This window comes from Amphiprion ocellaris, chromosome 9 (genome assembly GCF_022539595.1).
Source record: "Amphiprion ocellaris isolate individual 3 ecotype Okinawa chromosome 9, ASM2253959v1, whole genome shotgun sequence".
NCBI classification, from domain to species: Eukaryota; Metazoa; Chordata; class Actinopteri; family Pomacentridae; genus Amphiprion; species Amphiprion ocellaris.
The window spans coordinates 13468014-13493741 of record NC_072774.1 but is presented as its reverse complement, the minus strand read 5'-3'; the positions used below and the strand labels follow the sequence as shown (position 1 = coordinate 13493741).

At 39.0% G+C, this 25728-nt stretch overlaps 1 protein-coding gene across 6 annotated transcripts in view; it reads right to left on the bottom strand.

Annotated features, from left to right (window-relative positions):
• Window positions 1-1701: 1701 nt before the first annotated feature.
• ntrk1 (neurotrophic tyrosine kinase, receptor, type 1) overlaps window positions 1702-25728 on the bottom strand; it is a 54789-nt gene continuing 30762 nt past the window's right edge. For 3 of the 6 annotated variants that reach the window (XM_023286220.3, XM_055013604.1, XM_035955423.2), the window contains 7 exons: window positions 23466-23621; window positions 23155-23285; window positions 20963-21135; window positions 16439-16679; window positions 14349-14507; window positions 6155-10957; window positions 1702-3926 (listed from right to left, as the gene is read on the bottom strand). In XM_023286220.3, the coding sequence (XP_023141988.1) occupies window positions 10772-10957; window positions 14349-14507; window positions 16439-16679; window positions 20963-21135; window positions 23155-23285; window positions 23466-23621 (1046 nt within the window). In that variant the 3' untranslated portion in view covers window positions 1702-3926; window positions 6155-10771. Of the gene's footprint in view, window positions 3927-5283; window positions 5426-6154; window positions 10958-14348; window positions 14508-16438; window positions 16680-20962; window positions 21136-23154; window positions 23286-23465; window positions 23622-25728 lie in introns of all 6 variants that reach the window. The other 3 variants (XM_055013605.1, XM_055013607.1, XM_055013608.1) reach the window with 3 other exon arrangements.

The window sequence follows — 25728 nt, the reverse complement described above, 5'->3', positions numbered from 1 at the left end:
ATGAGTTAGTCAATTATTCAGTTTATCAATTCAACTTTATTTGTTTAGCACCTTTTGCACAGATGACAAAACTAAACAAGCAAAGAGAAAAAAAAACTATGCTAAAACTATGATCAAAACTCAAAAACATTTTAAAAAAAAAAGATTTAACATGGTAATAAAATATGTTGTGTCCAGGGGATGGAGGGAGTTTATTGAAGTCTTCTTGGGCTCACATGGGAAATCATTTAAAATATAAACTTGATATTTAGTCTAAGGAAACTGCAGAGCGACAGAAGAACCAACAATATCTCCTGTTTTCTCCTTTAATGAGTCAACTCTTCTTGTGCTTTCAGACCAAAGGACTACAGACTTCACAACCTGCTCAAACTCTTGGTACAGGACCTCACCACACGGGTCAAGAAGGTTTCCTTCTCATTTCTACTCTGAAGCTCACCTTCTCCTGCTCAAACTGCTGACAAATGTTTCTGCTGCTCTAAAGTCTGGTCCCCGGAACTTCCTAAAAACTCTCAAAGTCTCTTCTGCTGCAGATTGCTTTGTAGAACTGTTCCAGAAAACCTCACTAAACCACATGGAGGGGCCTCAAGATAGTCGTCCAAATGAAACCATACAAAAACCAAACTAGCACAACCCAAACGCTAAAGTCTCCTGCAGCCTACCAGAGAAGCTCTGAGAACAGAGAATCAGGACAGGAACTCTTACCTTCTGGACAACCAATGTTGGTTCTCAAACAAGAATACAGAATGTGTCTGACCAAAAACCTCTGAAGACTCACTACAGCCAAGATAAAGACAACGCAGCTGCACCAAATCCACTAATCACTGCACACATTAGCACCATGTGCTAACTGTGGCTAAAGAACCACCTTTATCAGGACGACTATCCAGTACAAAGCCCTAAAACACATCAAGAAACACATTAAAGATGATTTTACTGCTGGAAGCTGCAAGCCAACGCCTAAAGAACAAACTAAAGCAACGGCGCCAAACCCGATTCAGTGGTGAAGAGAAGCAGAGGAAACGTTTGCAGCCCAATAAAGCAGGAAGACACTGAGCTGCTCAGGTGTTCCTGATAACACCAAGCTGCTCAGGTGTTCCTGATAACACCAAGCAGCCACCTGGACAGCCAATAGGAACACAGCTTACTGGAAGTCCAGAGGGCTGGCTTAGTGAAGGAAATTTAATTTAAAGTTGAAGCAGAAAGTTAACAAAGTTGAAAACCACCTTCTGATACCTGAAATCTCTGAGTTTTCACACAAAGAACACCTGAACACATCAAACTGGTTCCATAGTAGAACCATCATTGTAAAAACGTCATAGTATGGTGTGTTGCTCATAAAACATTAGGACCCGGCTGTCAGGGAACAAACATGTAAGAAACATGAGAACAGAGAGAACCCAACCAGTAGGTCACAGTTTATCATCCCCCAGTCATCTCCTGAAGTCCATATGGTGAGAGACATCAGTATCTGGTTGTTAATTTACCAGAGGATGCTTATAATCATGCTGATGTGGTCTGTACTCTACAGTATTTTAGTGACTCAATAAATGCCTAAGTTGCCTAACCCACAGGAACATTCAGTAGCTGTGGGAGTTCTTCCTGTCAGGCTCGTGGTAGAACGGCTCTGAAGTATCTTGTACTTGTCTTATCTGGAACAATCTAAACTGTTTACAGCAGTGTAAAGAAGCAAACACACAGGCATAGATTAGGACTCAAACTAGATTTATTTTAGAAAACAAATCAACTTAGAGGCATTTGTTCACACGTGGCTGAATAGGAGGCCGTCCAATCAGATTCGAGGTCTTCACTCTGTAGGTTGTTTGTTCGGTGAGACTCTTGGACCTCCATCAGCTGATGTGGATGTTTGATGGTCTTCCTTTCTAGTGCCAGATGATTCATCCATGAATTCAGCAGCTACAGTCTGAAATGAAGCTCATGCTGCCGTTATTGAATTCCTGTTCCAGATCTAATGTTCAGAGCTCACCTTGAATGCATGACGTCTGCTGTCTGGATAGTTTTTCTCATTGTAGTCTTCAATAAAGTCTTTTTCCTCATGTCAGGATGTGGTGAGACTCTTTCTCAGTCTCTGCAGACGTCCCTCGTGCATCTCCAGAGAAGAAACAGAAAAACTGGTCACTGCTTCAGCATCACAAATGCTCTCCAGCATTGAGAGTGTTTTAGGAATTAATTCATTGTGTTGTGAACTTTGAAGGAGCAGAAACTTTACAGCTGCCAAAGATATGAGCTCCAATTCTGGATGTTTTAGGAAATGAAGTTCATCAAATGAACACTTGATTTTTGCTGATAACGCTCATTAAATTACTGAAGAAATCTAACATAAAAACCTGTAAACTCTCAGGCAGCTTTTGTTAAAGTTTGTCTATAATTCTATCATGTTCTGGAACCAGGATTCTGCAGAAGTTCCTTCAAACAGATACTTGCGTGTTTCTATTTAAGACCTCAGGTTTGAACAAACAGCAGAGGATTAGAAAGGAGTGATTTTAATATTTAAATCAGTCCAGTAAATGTTTGGAGTAAAAATTATCAAAATGTTGATTTAGATAGATTTGTGTCAAATAATATTGTAGAGTCTCACTTAAATATATCCAAATGAGTTCAGTGTATTTACATTTTATAGAAGATTTGATTTCTTAATCTCAATACTGTAGGGTCTGACCCTAAATATTATAATAATGATGTCAATTTAAATAATAAATAATATTGTAGTGCAGAACCATAAACTTTAATCAGCTAAAATTACATAATAAATATCATTGCACAATCTTAACCTGAACATTTATATTATTGAGATAAATTTACATAAATCTTGATATTCTAGAGTCTTAACTGGAATATGTCTAACATGAATCTTTTTGTATTGTGCTGATAAACAACAATAACCCGACTTTCAGATAATATTGTCTGTGATTGAGAGACTAAATTCCTCCACATTCTGGAATTTTACCTACAGCAGCTGTAGGAATAAATAAAAATAAAATCTGTTCATTTCCACATTATGCACATTTGTTTATTCTTAATATCTCAGACTGAACGGTAGCTGTCTGTAAAAACAAACTCATCTGCTGGACTGCATTTCCCAAAATGGAAACATGGACAGAATTTAACACTCATGTATAAATTTCTGCTTCTTAGCAAAGTTCACAACACAAGTAAAGATTTTAATGTAAAACTTCAGGGATGACTGTTAACCATAAGTATTCTGATCAATATTTCATGATCAATATCAGGACAGATTTTACAAATCCAACTGTTCCATTAGACTGCAATTATTCACAGAGAAATTAAAATATCACATTCCTCATAAAAACTAGATGGGGCTTTTAATAAATAAAGTGTTGGTGAATAAACAGTGTAAACAGTGCAAAGCAGCTCCATTAAATCAGGAGATGTGAGACTTCCACAGCATGAATCACCATCTGCTGTGTTGATTCATAGCTGAATGTCAGAATGAACTGAGCTGGAAAAGCTGCTTTGAGCTGCAACATTACAGTCTGACAATCCAACACCATCACAGTTTTCATCTGGTTGTTTTGCTCCAACATGCTGTGAAGTTCAGTTTTTACCTGAATCAATACAGAGATTCTATTTCCAACCAAGATTGGAATAAAAATTAGAATGTTATGAGGTTATTAATGCAACTAAATCTTTTCAGATGGAAGGATTTACTTCTAAGTTCTAATTCAAGTTTCAGTTGGAGCACATTGCATTCACAAAGAAAAACAGCGATACCTTCATAGCAACATTTAATAAACCTAAAGCTTCCCTGTTGGCTCATTGGTGGAGTTTGTTACTGAGCATCTGAACCTTAAATCCAGTGAGACGACCATCTTCAGTCGAGGCCAGTCAGAGAACTTCAAGACCTTCCATCAGCTGGACCAGATGTGGCATCATCTCCCTCTGAACATCTGGATGACAGGAGAAAAGACAGAAATCAAACACAGATCACAGAGATACAATTTATTAATTTTCATCATTTTATAAAAGTAGCATGAACTTTATTAAAACTTGAGAACATCAGTAATGAAAGTAAATGTTTTTATCTTGCTAAATTTAAAGTCAATTTTAATGACAGTTTATCCTGAAAGGAGTGAGAATGGAGCTTTTCTTTCCTTTTTAGAATATTCCCTCAAAATATTCTGTTTATTATTGGCTTTAGAAGCATTTTTCTTTACCTCAGACTGATGCACTTTGCTGGTTTGCAGATAATTTCATGTACAATGACAATAAAGATCTTCTATTCTCACATATTTTGCTAAAACAAGAACTGCAAACCTTCTCAACCATCTCTCAGTCTGCAAAATTCCAACTGCGACAAAGAATTATCTGATGTAGTTATTATTATAATCTTTACTGACCCAGACCAGGAATTAATAAAAATCTGTATATGGATATGATTTTCTCTTATGGGACCACTATGGAAGCCATAGTAATTATTAACTATCCTTTGAACTGCCCTTACTATACTTGATTTGCTCTACATATTTTTGAATTTACCACCAGGTATATATGTAGTATATTTAATGCCAAAGCCGTACACCATAGCAGTAATCTATAATTAGCTTCCATGTCAGTTGTACTTTGCATGTATCATCTGTCTTATCATGCATGTATCAAATGTGTATTCTACCTCTTCTGTCCCTCTCAACCCGCCCGGCCAGCAGGCAGATGGGTCCCCCCACATAAAGAGCCGGGTTCTGCTCGAGGCTTTTTTCCCTGTTAAAGGGGTGTTTTCCTTGCCACTGTCGCCTTTTGGCTTGCTCTGGGGGTCAGGCATACGGGTTCTGTAAAGCATCTTGAGACAATTTGACTGTAATTGGCGCTATATAAATAAAATTGAATTGAAGGGAAAGATTGGGTCTTCATTCAGGTGGATAAAAAAATGCTCTCCCTTTAAAAAAAAAAAAACAAAACTGCATACAATAAAGTAAATCTCTTCTGCACTGCACACATACTACACTTTTGTATAACTCTGGATGTCAGAGTAAAGGCAGACAGATCCACCGATCAGCCACAACATTCTGACCACTGACAGCTGAAGAGAACAACATCCATCATCTTGTTCTAATGCAACGTTCTGCTGTGAAACCTTGACATTCATGTGGATGTTTGACATGTACCACCACCTAAACGCTGCAGGACAAACAACCCCCTAGTCTCCATGGCAACAGCAGTCCTTGATGCCAGCTGCCACCCTCAGCAGGACACACTAAAACTGCTACTACAGGAGTGGTCCGAGGAACACGACAGAGCTAAGCTGTTCACCTGGGTTCCACACTCCCCACATCCAGATCTGACTGAGCATCTGTGGGATGGTCCAGGATCAGCCTGGTCTAGGTAGGACCCACCCTGCAACCCACAGGATCCACAGAATCCACAGGACATCCCCAGAGGTTCTGATGAACCACTGGGTCAGAGGAGTTTTAGCAGCATAAAGGGACCAACACAGTATTAGTCAGGTGGTCAGAATGTTATACTGTTATATTGTCATGCTGATTATATGATCAGTAAATGTTACCATCAATTATAACGTCCACATTGATCAGGAAAAAAAAACAAACTATCAGTTCATTCAGAAACTGTGGGGTTAAACCTAAAAACACAGACCTCAACAGCAGTTTGTTTCAAAGCAGAACACCAGTCGGTTTTCACTAAAGAAGCTTTCAAAGCAACAATTAAATGACAGTTTTGTTCTCACTAAGTTCAGAGTCAGCCAAAATAATGTACACACATCAGGAAAAGAAAAACTTTTATAAATATTTCATTTGTATAAGTACTTCTACACATATAGATTCCTCTTTCAAAGTTTGATCAAAGTACGACAACTCTGTGTCCTGTTGTACGATGTTTTCCCAACAGATGGCGCTACCCTCATGAATGGAGCATCAACAAGTGACGTCTACAACACAACAAAAATGTCTGGAAGCCAGTGGCCACCACTTTGAGCAACTCTTGTAATTGTAGAGGCCAAAGATAACTTTTATCAATGTCGTGATGTCTGAATAAACTTGGTATTGAAATATTTATGCAAGTTTTTCTTTTCCTGATGTGTGTAAACATTATTTTGGCTGACTCTGTATAATGGGTTTCTGACAGGTCACCAGGCAACATCTTTTTATAATAATGACAAACATACCTGCATTCTACAGGAGTGATTTTCCTCATATGCAGGTAAAGATGTGTGAGGAGCTTAGAGATGACAGGAGCAGGAGTCATCCTCACTAATTCAGCTTCCACCTAGAAACAGAAAGACCACAAACAAACACAGTGATATACTCTCAAACATTCAACCTCAAAATGTCTGTTTTGGAAGTGTTGTTTCTAAATTCTGCTGAAAGCATTGACAGACATTCTCTTACAAGGTTGTGTGAAAAGCAGCCTGTCCTCTGAGCTACTGAGAAATCTTCCTGAACAAAGTTTCTACGTGTAAATCGACTCAATAAAAACTAAAGCCTCATTCAGAGATAACAGGTATCGCAAATTATAAACAACTTTTTTGTTAACTCAGACTTTCTGCTTCAACCTCACATAAAAAGGGGAGTTTAACTCATCAGGTGACTGAAAATGAACGGCTTGTGCAGTTCTAGATCCAAAAGTAGGATGTTTCAACTCATGTTTTACTACAAATACATGCAGTAATAAATAAATACAATGGCTGGTTGTTAGTTTATTCACTATTAATGTCACTTTATATACTGGATTGAACTTGAGCAGTGGAAGAGAGAAGGAATTTAATGAAATTATGGAGATTCAGAGAGGTAATGTTGCGCAATGTTAAGCGCGGTTTAATTCAAACCAGCTGAATATTAAACTTCAGTGCAGCTGAACGGGTTTCAGTTAACCTTAAAGTAAAATAACTTTTTTAAAGCTAAAATATACAGCAGAGAAATACAGGTTGAGAAGTTCATTCTAATAATGCCGGACAGCTGTGGCAGCAACTAACACAGGTGTTCAGCCGTAAGTTAGCCACCTGTGTTAATTAGCCCGCTAGCTAACTTAGCCGCTTAGCTAGCTAACGTGTCAGGACCAACTGCTCAAACACGACAAAACACAACTCTTCACAAGTCGATGACTTAACGTACAACAAATGAAAGGCTGCCAGCTAGAAGTATTTATCTTCTTACCGTGTTTTATTCTAAATCAAGTTCAACAGCAGTCAGAGATGCTACCAGACGTCCGTCCATAGATATATAAAGAAGACTAGATACGCTAGCACGCTGTCTTCTATGGTCTGACCAGTCACTGCTCTCTGGCTCCGCCCTCTGAGAATCTTGTTGTCGTTTGGCTCCACACTTGCTGATGACCACTTCCGGTCTCAGAAAATGAAAAAACTGACCTTTTCTCGTTTCTGTCTCTTACTGATTTTGTTTTGTTATTCTAAATATAAAATGAAAATCAAAGCATTTTTAAAATTTCGTATATCCCTTTTTAATCATGAAAAGGAAAAACGCCTTGTATTTCAATTTTAATTTTTGTATTTTAAAACGAAAATCAAATGACCACTCGTTTTTTGTTTTTCAATAGCCGTTTCAGAACGGAAAATCCAATAACCAAAATATACACGGATTGGACCCACATCCTTTCTTTCACCAGCAGTGTGAATGCGATCATTGTGTGTGCGCCACCAGCAGAGGGCAGAGCAACACAACAAGCGTTCGTCCTCTCCGGCTGAGCAGCTCATCACTCTGTTGATCACTCTTTATTAGTAAAGAAATGAACTGCAGGTGCAGTGTTGCAACAGAGTGTGAAGAATTATCTGCCAGAAAACCAGCTGTTGGATGACTTCAGGTGACAAATGTGAAGAAAAAAAAACCTAACAGGAAATGTAATACAACATTTGGCCTTCAAATTTAATTTTTCTGCTAAATGCTGAAGCAGTGGTGTCAGATTGTTTTACTTGCTCACTGAGCAAATGCTTTTTGCTTCGGGAAGTCTTGAATTGAAGGCCAGTATGTCGAGTTAAAACATGAGAAAATTACACAGGACTCAAAAATGAAATTCTAGAAAACTCAGGAGCTGATGTAGAATTTTTGTGCAGTGAAGTTTGTTGGACTTATGAGGTATTATCTCCATATCTATAGATAAGTATGCTTTTAAAAAATGCCACGTGTAATTTCTCTTCAGCTTTGTATATTGTGTGTTTTGTCTTTATATTGTTTTTTGATAAATGATGGACACTCAAAGTTTGTGTAAACCAGATAGATGGTGCTGACAAATTGTTTGCAATTAGGACTCAAAAAATTATCATTAAAATTGCAATATGGCCAACTGCAATATCCAAATTGTAGGAGCTGAATTTTTTGATTGAGATAAAATGTGTTCCAACATCCCTTTTATAAATGAACACTGATGTTAAAGAGGTGCCTCTAAGAGAACATGCTGGTTGGGCACAGACTGATGCCAGCATCTGTACTCCAAATGGGGGAAAAAATTACTACTCCCATCAAATTTCTTGCTAAAATATGACTTTTTACAAAACACAGATGCATTTTTAACTAAAATACTACCTAGTATTACCCTAATATGAACTGTGAATTTAAACCTATTTGCACATGCAGTTGAGCTCAGTTACCTGCTTTGGTTTGACTCAAACTAGTTCTCTTCCTCCCCTTTATTGCCTTACGGAATTGACTGTAAAGGACAGAGTGCTTTATTATTAGCAGCAGACCAAAATGAATCGCCACTGCCATTATCATAGAAGAAATAATTAGCATAAAAAATCAATACCCTCTATGTGTGCATTATATGACGAGGTGGAAGACTGAAAAGGAAAGTTTCCCGCTGGAAGCCTCTAATAGGACTTCCATTTTAAAAATGGCCTCATTTCCAGCTCTTATTATAGTCATATTCCATATCCAACCAGGGAGGAGCCTCGGGTGCTTATTAAAAAGGCTCATTCTGAAACCACAAATGGAGCCCTTAAGGATAACAGGGACAAACACTACAGAGTGTACTAATCCTATCTGGCCAGAATCTGCTTGTAAGACACTAGAAGAAACAATGAGCCAGACACGAGTCCTCCGAGTGTTTTTCATCCCCCCGGTACACCAGAGGAGGTAGAGAGAAAGAAAGAGACAGAGAAAGGGATGATAGCATTACTCACAATCCATTACCACTCCCTGGAGACTCTCTGCATACAGAGTGATGGAGCGAGGGAGGGCGGTGGAGGTGGCGAAGGAAGGGGGTGAGGCAGAAAAAGAGAGAGAGAGGTTTTGGAGGGTGTTTGTTTGCTGGAGGGCCGGCAGTAAGGCAATATGAAACTTGATTATTCCTTTCAATAACCGTCTGCTGAGCATCCCGTGGAGACGTCGCAGGTTGCTGATTAGTTCGTCAAAAATAATAGAAGGCTCTTGAATGGCCTTGTTAAGATGTCTAACTTTAAGTACAGACAGCAGCCTAAATCATTGTTTGCTCTGAAGCATACGATAACGATGGATTGACTGATGCCGAGGGATGTTCCTATGCGGGCTGCAGCCATTTTTTAATCAAGTTTGTTTATTTTTAAGGGCAGACAATATACAAAGTGCTGGAGTAACAATACATGTAGATATAATTTTTTGGACATTAATACAGAGTATGTACATTCAGTATTTACACTTAAAGGCATCGCAGTGGTTTGTACACCGGCTCTTTTACCCTCTCAATGCCCCCTTTGTCTTTTTTTCAAGGTGGTGGCCTCACCTCCAGTCTCTGTTTCAGTGCCATCTGTCCCTCTCCTCCTGGAGTCTCACTTTAATCCATCTGTTACCTCTAAAGCCATCTAAGGGTGTCACCCTCTCCGCCCCCACGTACCAAATTTCACTGCAGCGCTTTGATTCAGAAGGTCGTTACAGTAGCATGTTAAACATCACTAATTTGTACAGAAGCCACTCCTGAGTGAGCCTCACAGGCAGGCCACAGGTCAAACAGCAAGTACATGTAAACACAGTAGATAACATACCAGGAAACGCTTTCACTGCTTAGTATTTGACATTTTCTTCTTTTTGAAAAATATTCATGTAATTTGAATCGGATTTGACACCTGAGAAACAAACAAGCTTTTGTTGCGATTATCTTATATACATTCACTGAAAGCCTTTAAATAATCTTCCATATCAAAACTTATCCAAAATCAGTGACTGTACTATACAAATGACTGTCTGCTGTACCCAAATCTGTAAAATGTGTTTTCACTTGTGTTTCATGATGTAGAGTGCCCCCTATTGTAATCATCCGTTTCATTTTCTAATTGGATTTCAGCACGAGTGTCGGCTGCAGAGTCATATAAAATGTGTCACGGCTCAACTCATGAACATCTGCAGGGACTTGAGAGGCAAAATCCCCTGACAAGCCATCATGTGAAATTGGATTCCCAGCAAACATAAAGCCCATATACTGTTACTTCAACACTTACCCATGCATGTTCCTCCGTCAGGCCGAGCCTACCTCAGATAAACATTGAACACTTTGGTAAACATTTGACAGGTTTCCAGAGAACGACGGGGCAGTAAACAGGGGTCGAGGTGGAGTCTGGTGTAGTTGAAGCGGGAAGGTCACTGTTTGTACTTTCCGTCAAGCATCAAGGCTGGAAAAGCGGCAGGACTGGGAGATTATTTCATCCTAGCTTTTCTACTGGTGTTTTAATGGATACGAGGAAAAGCAGACTGTAAACCAAAAGAGAACTTGTTGAAAGATTTAATTCTGATCAGACTTAAGTCTCAAATTGAAACCTCCCCAGCCTCTGATCTCCACTCCCTGTTGGCTGTTGGCCCTTTTAGCCCAAGATATCCAGGTAAACCGGTGGGTTCTTGACCAGGGCCAGCAGGCGGCTGTGGATGTCCTTGATGACCATCCTCTGCTGGGGCTCCCTCTGCCAGCAGCCCTGCATCAGCAGATACACCTCCTTGGGGCAGGTACGTGGCCTCTCTAGCTCCCGTCCCTGTGTGATGCATTCAATGGCCTGTTGAGGTGTTAAAAAAACAACATGTTAACTGCCATAAAAATGGTTAGCCTGTCACAGTGCTTGAGTGAACAGTTTTCCAAAGTTGGTGGAGTTATAACTCAACTCTCTAATGTTTGTTTGTAAAGCACCAGTTTACACAAAATTCAACATGTCATTCTGTCTCGCTTGCTGCACATTTAGTGGGTTAGATCCTGATCAATACTCTATACTTGAGTCTGGCCTTGATATTTTAAGCAGACCTAAATGGAAATCCCCACCAAAAAAAAAAAAAAAAAAAAAGTAAGCAAGAGGTACTGATTCTGATCTCATTTTCAGTGTGTCTCTTAACCAGACTGACTGGCAGCTCACATAGGCCCAGCAAGAAGAAATCTGAATTTGCATCAAAATAAACTAAAACCTGCAGGGCGGGACATTTGCTTCTCTCTCCTATCAGTGAGACAATTATTACAAACACACTTGATGCATGTTATGTTATACTGATGCCTTCAAATGGGGTTCTGTTTACCGTATTCCCAAGAACAGTCCATATGAATGCCCCCCATTGAAATATTCATGAGTTTGTCTTCCAACTTTCAGGTGGAAGTTTATTATTTGGTGGTTGGTATTTAATCATTGGTATTCCCAACACATTCATCTTTCCATTACACCTTTGCATTTCCTACATTACGTTTCCTGCTAGTTAGCTTGCTAAACTTTTAGCCTCGGTGGCATCCATGTTGTCGTTGCCTAGCAGCAGCATTCTCACTGCTTACGTCTGATGTCACCATTTCATATCGTCTTCTACTTGAAGGCAGTATATTCCTCACTGTGGATCATGTTCTTCTGTTTCTTTTTCATCTGGAGCATGAGAAACTTTTCTTGGGTGTTTCCTAGGATTTTCCTCCAGAGGCTCCACCATGCTCATAGTTGCTGTAACCTGCTGTCTCCATGACTACTGTTGCCGCTATTTTCAGCTCTGAAAACTAGTCATAACTGGCCGATGTAAAACATATTGCTATCAGTGGGCCAGTGTGGGATTGTCACCACAGAAAACAAATTCAAAATGCGGTGTACTGTGAAATCTAAGAAATATTGAAGTGCTGCTGATAAGCTTAATGAGCATGTAAACTTGTTTAGCTTGAATGCAATGGGTATTAATCTGTATATAAAAGTCCTGCACTTTAGCTTTAAATGCAAAAGTACTTGCTATTTCAGAATAATGTCTACTAGATGATATGCTGCAGATTCATATGTTTTACTTTAATGTTGCAGATGATGGTAAACGTGAAGATCTGTTCAATTACCTTTTGGAGAGCAGGATGCCTCTGCACCAAATAACATTCTTTAGGAATGATTAACAATATTATTATTGGTATTATTAAATATTTCATAATATAAATCCACATCTTGTAACTAAAGTTATCGGAAAGTGCAACATTCATCCCTGAACTACAGCTAAAAATGGTTTATTTAAGTAAATGAAAGTTTCTAAACCAATTTTAAGTGCAACATTTGACAGTAAAGACAGATCAAAACCGGGACAAACAAAGATGCCATTAAATGTAAGTGAGAGCAGATTTGAATAAAGCTGGCAGAGTATGCAACAATCCATTCACTCAAGTCTGTCTGCTGCGCTAAAGACAATGTTTTCTAACAAACAACACAACAGCCTCACAATCTACAGATGTGTCCATTAGCAGTGACTTCAGGGACAAATGAGAGCAGCCAAAGCATGAATAACCTCCAGCTCTGACACTAATGGCTGCCGTGGCTGTTTGAATTCACACGCTCTTGCCGCTCAGTGAATAAATCACTGTCGAGGATGAGAAGGACGATTCTACTCTGTCTGAATGCTTCCTGACTCGGTGTCCTCTTAGTTGTTAACCTTGGCCTGATCTGGCGAACAGAAGAGTTCTGTCACTGCTGAGCTGCTTCCCACCAAAATGGCCCGTCAGTTGGAACACACAGACTCTAAGGGCCCGCCAAAATGGCTGCTGTCGCCACGGCGGCCCATGTCAGTATTTTGGGATGATTTATCACCGCCACAGAGTATTTAGGCAACATGATAATTTCACCTGTCCCTCATTGGCTGAGACAGATGAGGTTAACAAGGTTACAGCTCATTGGCCTGGGGTAAAAATGAAAGCCAATCAGATTAGAATTGAGTGCAAAGGAAAAGTGATCCACCCTTCTATTGAAAGGAGAGAGGGTTACGGCCTGTAATAGCACCGCTGTGGTCACAGTGGAGTCCCACTTCTTGGTGCTTGAACTGAAAAGGCTAGACTGGACTGCCCTTAATTACTACGAACTTATTGATTAATTTAAGAGCGCAGAGTAAAGCATCTACATACGTCTACAGTGGAGATGTTCTGTTTCGCAAGTTTGAAAAATGTGAAAGCACCAAAACATACAATTCCACTGTGTACAGATGCGTTTACTCTGCCATGTGGGGTAAAAAAATGGTGCAAAGTCAAGTTAAATTGACATACTGAAATTAAAGAGCTATCCCAGTGAGCACCAACTGGGATTTCGGCTTTGATTTCTGGTTAAGAACTGGAGGATATTCAGTCTAAAATCTCTTTTCAATTAGCTAAAATGCTGTTTCATTGTGTGACAAAGCACGGAGTGGTGTGATCATTGATAATTTGGTTTAGCTGTGGGTTGAAAGAGACTAGATTGATCAGTGTTTCTCCAAAGTTGCATTGCACTGGTAAATAAAATGTGGTCTACATAGATGTAAGATCAACATATTATATTTTGACTATAAAATGCCACTTTATATACATGCATGCAGCCAACATGTAGCTTCCAGGACACAGCAATGGGAGCAGCTGTATATTTTAGTGTCAAAGAAGAAATTGTGAATTGTGAGTTTCTTATGCACAGACTCCATCATACTCTGTTCCCACTCTGGCAAACTGATCATTGCAGGTTGATGCAACACTACCAGTGCAGAAATGCTGCAGACACCAGATTTAAAACTTATCTATGCTGCAAAATATAGGAAGATTAATAGACTTAATCAGCATTGTGTGAATTCACTTAGGCTGAATGTAGTTTCAGCACAGGAAGAGAAAAACACCTTTCTCCTTTACTTGTAATAGTATCTGTGTGTCACCTGAATTAACAATCTTTCAGCTTTATGAGCAGCACAGATGAAATTCTTCTAATCTTGCTTGTATTGACACGACAAAGAAAACTCAAATTCCCTGCATGGCTACATACTGTGACAGGTAAGTGAGAAGTTTTAATATATACTGTACATACACTATATTAAATGCTCTAACTGGGAACGGACGTCGTGTGTCTGAGTGTTTCCTTTGACTGTTTTTGGATAGAAGTTCCAGTAAAAATGCATCCCAGGAACAAAAAAACCCCACAACGATAGAATCTTTCCGTCCCAACCCACCTCACTGTTGGACAGCTGATACCAGGGCTGTTTGCCGTAAGTGAAGATCTCCCAGAGGACCACGCCGAAGCTCCAGATGTCGCTCTCTGTCGTGAATTTCCTGTACATGATGCTCTCCGGGGGCATCCAGCGGATCGGCAGCATCGTACGTCCACCCACCTGAAGATGAAGAAATGTGAGTCTACAATCAGCACAATTTAATAATCTGAGTGTCAGTTGAGCAATCGATTCTCATTCCTGTTCATCCTTGAGCTGCTTCTGACTGATGGGACAACGTGGACAACACCTTCACTTCATAGTGGTTTACTTCAAACTAGGAAATGTACTCACTGCCACAAAAGTCAGCTTTGTTAACTGCTTTGATTTGGAAATTTTGACAAATGTGAGTTCTTAACGTGGCCTTAATGAGTCAAGTGTCAAGTCCGGTCACAAGTGCTTTTCAGTAAAAATGATTTTGACTGGTGTTAGGAAATTAACCTAATAATGACGTTAAGACTATAATGTGATTTATTGTGTAATTTACATATTATGGGATAATTTAACTAATTCTTAGTTGCATGCTTAATGTAGAATATACAATAGAAGCAACAACATATTCCACATTTTCTCATTTTTTTAAACACAATTTGTTCAGGACAAGGAGAAGCTTGGTAAGTTTTCATCTAAATTCCGTTTTTAAAGGAAGTATTTACTACTTCAAAAAAGTGAAAACTACTTTTAGAATCTAGCTTGGAGCCTTCGTATCACAACAAGAATTATGTGTATCTTCACACTAGTTTGTTACAGCTTAATTATAAAACATCATTAGGTGTCTTGTTAAAGTGAAGCTAGACTTAGTTTAATAGTCATGAGACTGTATCAGGGTATCATCCATCCTCTGAGGTGGCACCATATTTCATCTCTGACACATGAAAATTGAAGTCTCAGCCCTCAGACTAAAAAAATACAAATCCCAAACAATGAATTTAATGTGAGAACAGTGTTTTCTTCATATGACCTTAACTGATTTTGCTTGAACATTTATTAAAGGTGGATTTAGAAATGTTAAAAATAATGGGATTAAATTAGTTTTAACCATGCTTTGTGCCAAGAGTATTCAAAAGTATTGAGATTCTTTATATCAGTAAAATTACCACTGCAGCAATGTAAAAATATCCATTACAAGTAAAAATCCTACTTACTTAAGTAAAAATACATTGCAAAAAAATGTAGTTAAAGCATTAAAGTACGGTTTGGTCCCTCTGACTGATATATTGTTATATCTGACATTTGATTATTTATTGTGATGCATCAGTGCTGCTGAACAACTTTACATTCAGTTTTATATACAGACAGCAGATAAATCTGGGAGCTTCAAACATGATTAATTGGAGAGAAAACAAGAAAATTTCTGACCCACAAGTCAGTTTTTCTCTAGTCTCTGATTTTTAGGTGAGATATCGGATAATTTTATAGAAATTAAAGTTAGTAATTAAAGGGAAAGGCCAATGGTTAAAAGCCACATATTAAATCCTAATGGGTTGCATTTAAAATCTTTTGATATTATCTAGTGTGTAAAATCTTGACCAGTTGTCAGATGGAATGGAGAAGAAAGTGAAATATGTTCATCTGAAATGCAGTGAAATGGAAATATAGAGTAGCATAAAATGGAAATACTCAAGTGAAATACAAATACCTCAACAGTACTTCAGTAAATGTGTATTATTTTCCACCACTGAACCTCTCCTATGGCTCATCAAATATACAAGATACCAGCCGATTAGCTTTGCCCTTTACTACATTGCTTGTAAATGGGAATTATGAGCAAAAACCAGAAAAAAATGGTCTTAAAAGAGGAATTATGGTATTTACCAAGAGCAGCACATTTTTAAATCTTTAGGAAAGAATGTTTAAGGTCAGGTCACAGTCTTAGCTCCATTAGGATAGCAGCAGTCCTAGAAAGCCAACTCAAAACGCTGACAAATAAAACCAACATTAGTCACAGTGCAGACAATATCAGGGCCAGGCAGGATTAAAAAATCTGGTTTTAATCAAGTTTTCATGTGTGAACCCAAGAAAACTTCCCTTTCTTTTCTTTTGCAGCATCTTACCCGGTAGTAGTCTGTGCTGTAGATGTCTCGAGACATGCCAAAGTCTCCGATTTTGACCACCAGACCCTCCCCCACCAGGCAGTTTCGGGTGGCCAGGTCACGGTGGACGAAGTGCAGCGATGCCAGGTAGACCATTCCTGAGGCGATCTGGGCGGCGATGTGCAGCATCTGGGGCAGAGTGAGCTGACCTAGTGGAGGCATCTTGGACTCCTCCAGGATCCGAGCATCAGGGCCGTGGGCTCTGCAGGTGACAGAGGACAGGTGAGTTTTCAAAGCTGCTCCCCTGTTTGTCTGTGAATATTTTCATATCTTGCCATCTTTGTAGCCAACTTTAGGAAAAACTGTGTCATAGGAAGGATAAATTAGATCTAAGTAGAGGTGGAAGAAGGTCTAGATCTTTAACTTAAAACTTTAAATGAATCCCTGTGAGTCGTAACACTGATGTGCATTCTATTGTTGTAGCTGCTGGCAATGAACTGATGGCTATGTTTAACTTTTTACACACAGTTTACTTTTTAGTCCACCAATCTAGGGGTCACAAGATAAATCTGAGTGGTCCTGAGATGACTAGGGAGATTGTATTTAAAAAAAAAAAAAATCAAATTTGTATTCATCTATTCTTTTTGTAAAAGGCTGGATGATGTTAGACCTTTGGGCCTTGAGCAGTTATTTATATGAAAGCGTCTCAGAAGCTTAGAGAAGAAATTACTTTTGCAAGAGGCCACTGATTTAATATTCAAGCATGCATTGCACCATTTAATAAGTGTATTCAGAGATTTTATTGTGAAATCTGGGTCTGAGAGGTTGAAGGTCTCAGTAAAGTACAGGGCAAAGACGAATGAAGTATGTAATAGAATTGCAGTATCTGAGTAAATGTTTTTAGTTGTTTTTCCACACTGAATTTAAGAATAACAACATATTACAGGATAGGGCTGAATTTAAATAATCTTGTCAAGCACCTCTCGTATTGGATTCTTAATCCCGATTCAAGGAAGTTGTTCAATCTAGTCAGTGAGAGCACATACATTTCAGTTCAGACATTTTTTTCTTTAGTTGAAACTTTTTAAAGACGCTCTCTCATCTGCAAAGCGCTATGTACCTGAGTAAGCAGGTCAATCTTGTGTTAAGGTATATAATCTAGTTGAACTTAAAGCTTTATACTTCAAAAATAACACTCAATTCGACAAAAACCTCTTGTTAACAAGGATTCAGTTCATATAAATTGTACTTTGTGTAATTTCTGAAGTTTCACTGCTTTTTAAAGCTAACAGCTCCAGGACATCTTTTTTTTTTTTTTTTTTTTTTTTTTGCTCATTGCTGCTGGTTTATGAAATGAAGAATCTTCCTATTCTTAGGAATCACTGTGATTAGAATGAACCCCATGACCACTGTGAATTGTAATTGTATAAACTCATATTTCCATGTTAAAGAACAGAACCTCTGGCCTCTGCTATTCTTCTCTGCTTCTATTGTCAGTTCAAGTTGTTCAGACATCAGGATTGGCCTCTCAGTGCAGTGCTGGTAACTATGGCACCAACGCTGCATGACCTAAAGGACAATGACCTCAGCCTTCAATCTGTAAATTGAACACTTCTGACATATATGAGCCCTTGAGATGGCGAGCACAACCATTCCATAATAAAGCCATTTGACAATACTGGTTAATAGAAAACATAAGGCTTGTAATACGCCTACAATTGATTTGCAATAATACAATTGAGAGATGCAGAGCAAATTAACTCTCCGTTGTTTCTGTGGATCATAAACACCCACTCTCACGTTTAAATCCAGCCTAAATGAGCAGAACACAGCTGATGTGTCTCCATCCATCCTAATATCTCTCCTCTCCACTTTGTCCCCTCCTTACAAAGGAAGTTGTCTATACAATCACTATTAGTTTAAAAGGCAGGTGGCAGGGTGGGAAAGCAGCTGCATTGTGGGGGCTCTCAGACATTTCACCCTTTCTGTCTGCTGGAAATGTGATTTCCATCCATTCGTGAACATATATCTCAGCTAAAGTCTGTGTGCATGCATGTGTGCGTGTGTTTTCATTCCCAATCTGTCTCCTGTGGAGGACACCTGGCAGACAGCATCAACTGGGTCTGCTCTAACAGTTGGGTCAGATGGTTTCCCAGGTGCCAAGTGAGCTCTAATGGGTCGACAGTGACTCCTGCAGCTCACTCCAAAGGTCTCCAAAGTCAGAGCTTTTTAAATTACGCTATAAATGACTGAGAAATATATTCTGAAGATCTTCTTTCACCACAACAAATTTCAGTGTTATTATGAGCTAATAAGCTATATAAAGCCTTTTTGAGATACCCCATTAGCTCAGTGGACGGTTCAAGGAAACTCGTCTATTTCTGCCTGAGTGCTAAAAACTGGCAACTTATTGCATCCAACAGTGTTCAATGAAACTCTTCTGCAGTCGAATTTCACTCTATTTGCGACTAATGATGTGAGAACATATTGTAAATAATATAACTGCCCTGTGCCTTGACATGTTGTGAATCGCATCCAGAAAACTCAGCCCTTGTCTGTCTTTGTCTCTTGTGTGTGCATGCTGTCCTTGTCTCTCTTTCTGCGTATTTGTTTCCTTTCTGCTGTAGTCTTGTGTATTTGTGTGGTCTGCTCTCTTTCCAGGTCAGGTAGGAGTCACTCAATATTCTCCTGCATTATATTTGTTATATATTGTGTGCTTGCACCCTGTGTGAACTTCTTCCATCCTGACTATCCATGCTGTAAATTTTACAATATTCAATAACTTACTAAAGCACATCTGACAATACAACATCTTATTTCGCTCTTTATAAATGAACTAAATATTTGGCCACACACCTGCACTGGAGTAACTGATTGGAGACTAGAGGCTTCTTTGTGCACAGCTGCGTAGTAACATGTACTTAGGCATGTAAATTAAATAGAATTAAATTAAATACTATGTAAATTTTAGATGCAGTAAATAAACCTGGGTGATGCCCTCTGCCTCTAAACTGCATGAGTCTCTGGATGATATGATAAAACAGCCAATATTTTGCATTTCTTACACAGAGTACAGCCCTAGCTTGGCTGGGAACAATGTTTTAGCTGTCGGAGCATTGACGTTTCGATTTGCTGACACATCTGGCAATCGCTTTCGTTAGACTGTAAGACCTTCCTCTGAATGCCGAATTTCTTTTTAAAATCTGGAGCATTACAAACTTTTCTTGGACTCCTCCAAGGTTTTTCCACAAACTTCACCAAATTTGTAGTTGCTGTGGCCTATCTCCACTATCTCCACTTTGCGATGACTGCTCCCCTCTTAAGCTCTGCCAAACCGATCTTTGCTGACAGATGTAAAAAGGCAATGCTATCGGTGCCCAGAAACCAGATTAAAAACTGACATACTGTGAAATGTGAAGATTTACCTGCCGCTCTTGGGTTTGATCAGTATTGTGTGCAATCTTTTGAAAGTTACTGATGTTTATTGACATTTAAAAGTTCTGCACTCCAGCTTTAAAGTGGTACACATCTTAACCCTTTAATGTTCTGCTCAACCAAATGGTAGAGCACATTTTGACTCACTATATTTTATTGAAAAATATGTTTTAGATAATTTCACCTGTTTCAGCCATCTCTGCCACTCGGTTGAGGTACTAAAAGAGAACCCTAGATGTCACTTTGTTTTGAAATAGCATGCAGAAGAAGTGACTATGCTCACAGGAAATTAGCAAGAGCAAAATCACTCCTGACTGGAGGCCCTCTGTTTGCTGTGATTTTCAAAGGTAAGCTAATATTTTTTTGACATATTATCATGTCTAAGGAGTTACTGAACATAACTGTGTAAATTGAAACATAAAAAGAAAGACTTAAAAGGGTCAATAATTTTTGCAAAACATGCTCTACCGTTTGGTAGAGGTCAATATTTCCAAAACCGGGGGTCTGTTCGTAAAAAAATTAATTGATTGTTGTTATTAGTGCCCCAAGGAAATAAAAAATATAACAAAATAATTTTTTCCTTGTTTTTTTCTTGGTGAGGATGTTAAAGGGTTAATGGCATTCACCAATGGTGAAATATAGGAGGCGATGACTGAAACATTTTTCAAAGACTAAGAGTAAGAACCTGCTCTGGAACCTGTAGTTCTTAAGAAGACTATAAGACCATTCACCAAGAAAGTTGAAAAAGCTTTAAAGCTTTTTCTGACATGAACTCTACACTGACAGTCAGACTGACAGATAAACATTTAAATGATTCCATAAGAGCAAACATAAGTGGATACACACTAGCCTACACGTCTCCTGTGGCTTCCATGCAGTGCCAGCCATCTCATTACCTGCAGCAAAGACTGAATTCCTGAGTGTCATACTGCCACACTGATGGCTTGCTGGGACACTTTCCCACTGTGCTTTTCCTGCTCTGGAAAGTCAGCTTTTGATGCCTTTCATCTGCTACTTTTACCGAGTGAACAAACATTAACTGCAGTCAGGATCTACACTTTGGTCAGGGGTGAACTGTTGTGGAGATTGCACTCGTGATCTTCTACGTACCGAAGGAATCGGTTTAGGTCTCCGTGCCTCATGTATTCGAACACCATAGCCAGCGGCTCTCCGTCTGTACAGACGCCGTAGAATCGCACAATGTGCTGGTGTTGGAGCATCGTCAGCAACTCTGCCTCCCGCTGGAAGTCCTGCCGAGTTGACTCATTTGCATCCTTCAGAGTCTGTGATCACACAAGGATTGCATATTTACCTTAATGTTCTAGTTATGGGTACATGTAAAAGAACTCAATAAAACTTTTGCCCTTCTTTGTAAACAAAAAACCTTAGAAATTATTTTTAACATCACGTGGCATTACATCCATTCAAGTAACCCAGGTTGTGCTAAAGAAATAATATTGGTTACGAATAGGTCTGAATTACTACATTTAAGTAGAGGGAAATTAAAATAGTGGCCTAGACCTCAAAGAAAGCTAACTTTTTGAATATTTGTCAGCAGATAGCAAAGATCAAGAAGCTGTGGGCTCATACAATAAATCTCAGCTGAAGAAAAACAAACTATAGATGTCCAAACAAAACACACAGAATGAGCAGAAGACTTCATACCATCATAAAATAATCCTGTAAAAAAGAATAATAAGACCTTAAAAGCTAATTTATAAAGCTCTATCTACACAGTCTCAATGATGTAGTTGTGGCCAAAGGTGCATCTGCTAAATACTGACTTGAAAGAGGTGAGTAATTATGCAGTCATTTATTTTATATTTAGTATTTCTAATTCATTGGCTTTACTTTGTAGAAATCTGTTCTTACTTTAACATGAAAGAGTCTTTTTTTAAAAATCAATTCTTATGAAAAAAAAGACTTAAATTCACCAGGATTCTATGTTGAAAAAATAGTAAAACAAACAAACAAAAAAAATCCAATGGGATGAACACTTTTAATGAGCACTTAAGTTTTCTGAACAAGGCAAATAATATGTTATTTTTTGTACTTTCAATAATTTGAAAATGAAAAGTTAAAAATGTTTAAATGAGCTGGATTAAAAGCAACAGATAGAGTTTAAAAGAACTGCGTTATTTGCAGGTCTTGAGAGCTCCTTGCTGCTCAGATGACTGATGATGTGTTATAAAAGCACATGATTAATGGCATGATATATCTGAGCACTGCTATATTTACCATCTTGCTTTTATTCGCTGTGGTTCGCATTAACCTGATGTAACATCAGCTGTGTATTAAACCACCTGACTGTCCTTTAACAAACACAACTCACTCTGAAACCGCAGGATGATATTTCAGTAAATGAAAGATTTATTGTGAGTGCAGCAGACTTACTTTTACTCTTGTTTGTGCTGTAAAAAGTGTCTTTAAGTTTTGAACTGAGTGCCTGCCTCCGTTTTTGTTTTTGTTTTTTTTTTTAAAGTAATGAATTGTCCTAATGTATGAATCACCATCAATAATAGTCTAATTTTAGGTTGATTATCCATGATAGTGAAGATAACACACTACCAGCGGCCTGCAGGCTGGACAGACTTTACGTGGGTTGAGGTCAGGTACTTAATGTGGTGTATCAACATGAAATCCTTCCTTTATCCTCATTTATTTTCATTTATGTGTGTAAATATATTTATTTCTATGTTTTAAACTATGATAACAATAAAATTGAACTTGATAAACGGGCAAAGGCTGCTTGATTAAAATTAAATCTTCATTACAAATGGGTCATTCATTATTTAAATTGACTCAAATTGAACATTTTATTGTGATACACTTTTCGCCTTTTTCACCCAGGACTATAATTAACTTCTAAATTTTGGAATTGCGGCCAAAAGCATGTTTTATTAAGTCACAATGACATTAAACCACCAAAATCTAATCAGGCCATCCTTCAGTTCAAATGTTTGTGTAAAATTTTAAAGAAATTTGATAAAGGTGTTTTACAGACATCGCATTTACAAGAAGGGGACAAACAACTACTTAAACATACCTGTTGTTTTATTGTGCACTGATTAGGCAAATTAAATGTAATACAAAGCACATTGTAACTTTTTCTTATTGAAACTATATGAAACAACTACCTGTGTTATTTCTGAATCCTTTCAACACTGTCACATCTACAACATGTGACCTCACACTAACAGCTTATGTTTTCAGCATTACTGTAAATTTTTAGAACAAATAAAACAACATTAACCCTCAACTGCTTTTCAAACAGCGAGGAGGACCGCGTAAGAGCTACTCACCTTGATGGCGACCAGCATCTTGTCGCTGTCGGGGCTGAGGTTAGCGCACTCTGCCAGGTAGACTTTGCCAAACGCTCCTTCACCCAGCTCCCACTTTAACACAATGTCCTGCCTTTTAATGTGCTGAACGCCTGAGAACACACAACAGAATATGGGTGAAAACAGCTGGGGAGGCTTTCTGAAAACTTTGTGGGGCATTGATAACAAAAGAAACCAAAAGCCAATCAAGACATTTAAATTTGAAAAAATGTACAGTAACAAACTTCAGCAGAGTATAAACCTATGGAAACGAGCTCTGCAGTAGCACTCACACATGTCTTTGTCCTTGATGATGCCACAGAAGTACTGTGGATTCTCCACAAAGCTGGACAAACCAGAGTCTTCATCTGAGGAAGGAGGGCTCGTTCCAAAGTTCATGAAACGAAGCGACACAGCCAGATCATCCTCCGTCCCCAAAACTGATGAGCCTAATGAAACGGGGCGGGAAGCAAACAAGCAGAACTGAGAGATATGTAATAACTAATCAGCCTCCAAACAATTATGATTGCAGCAGCCATCAGAGGAAGCAATTCAGAACTCATTTTTCCCCCTTCGAGGTATCGACATTCTCTGCTACCAACTTGGTTGGATATTTGTTGGTACCATGGTGACAGATGATGACAAGTTCTAATAATCACCATCATCAACCATGCATCAATCAGGCGGCATTGAACTGAAAGCCTGAATGGTTAGCAACCCCTGCCTATAGTGCGTATTAAAAGCCAAACAAGTGGGGCCCAAATTGTAAAACCCCACTCAGCAAGGCAAACCACAGAACCCCCAGAGTCCAACACGGCAGAAAATGGAACAACAAAGAGAGCACAGAGGCGATGGAGGGAAGGAAAGAGGGAGCAGGGTCCACTTAGGCAATCAGGCCCACTTAGGCACTTTGAGAGTGAGAAGCGTGGATATGTGTGTGTGTGTTGGCAGGGTGGGGGGGTGGAGTGGAGTGGAGTCCGGGTGGAACTATATCACGTCTAGCTGTTCCTCCATCCATCCATCCATCTTCTTTAATGGCCCTCACCACGTGGCGGTGGCCAAGGGAGGTTTCTGCACCATACTCGTGCAGTAATTAAGGCACTTTAGCCCGGCCAACACAGCGGCTGTCTGTGTGCAAAGTTACAGCTCAGTGGAAATCCTATATTAGTCTGTCTCTGCTGTGCATTACCTTCTGAGAGACTGACAGAACCATCTGTGATTTGAAACAATAATTTGCCAGAACATTGGACTGTAACTTATTCACATATACATTGTGTTAGATTCTTTTCATCGCTTTTGCATAAAAACTGATTATTAAAACTGAAGTATAAAGATTTAAATCAAGACACCAGAACTGGAGATTGCTTTGGGTTTTTTTCCATTCACTTATCTTCCTCGTCAAAATCTGGTGCCTACATTACCCATAATGCAACTTGACAACTAAAGGTTTGGTTAGGGATTAAGATGTGTTGTGTTACTGGTGATTAACAAAACCTCAAGCAGACATAAGGAGGATGGGAGAGAGGCCTGCCAGCATGTTTCAGATATGCAGTAGTACTCTGCAGAACTTGTAAACTCATATATACACTACCCATCAAAAGTTTTAGAAGACCCCAGTTTTTCCATTCTTTTATTGGAAATTATGCATGCTAATGTCTCATTGTACTCCGAAATGAAAACACAGAACAAATAAACAAATGAAGTTAAAAAAAATCTATTTAGAAACCAAAATGTATTCTAAACTTTTGGCTCATCAAAGTAGCCACTTTTGACAGATGTAACAGCTGAACAAAGTCATGGCATTCTGTCTACAATGGAAATCAAATATTTTTCAGAAAGTTCTTCCCAACTCTATAGCAGAAGTTCCCATTAATGTGGCACTTGAAGGTTGCTTTGCTTTCACTCTTCTGTCCAGTTCATCCCATACCATACCATCTTGTTCTTTTTGCCTAAGGTAGTTCTAGTATAGCTTGCACTTATGTTTTGGGTCATTGTCTTGCTGTAGAATGAACCCCTGACCAACTAGGAACATATCAGAGGGTACTGCATGGCACTGCAGAATGGCAGCCGTTTTGGTTCAGGGTTCCTCTCACTCTGTACAATCAACGACCCTGGATCCAGCTAAACAGCCCCAGACCATCACGCTTCCTCCTCCATGTTTGACAGTTGTTGTCACACACTGAGGAACCATCCTTTCTCCTACTCAATGGCGTACAAAAATCCTGCACGATGAACCAAAGATTTCAAATTTTGATTCATCAGTCCATAATACCTTCTTCCAGTCTTCAGTAGTCCATTGGCAGTGTTTCATGACCCAGGCAAGCCTCTTTTTCTTATTCTGATATCTTGACAATGGCTTTCTTGCTGCAACTCCACCTGTCAAGCCTGCAACTCCAAGTCTTCTCTTCACAGTTGAAACTGAGACTTCTTACTACGACCACTGTTAAGTTGTGCTTGAAGCTGCTGTCCTGTGAGTCATCTATCACCAAGCTGTTGACTCTCAGAAGCTTGTCCTCTGATTCTGTTGTGGCTTTGTGTCTTCCAGGCCTCTTCCTG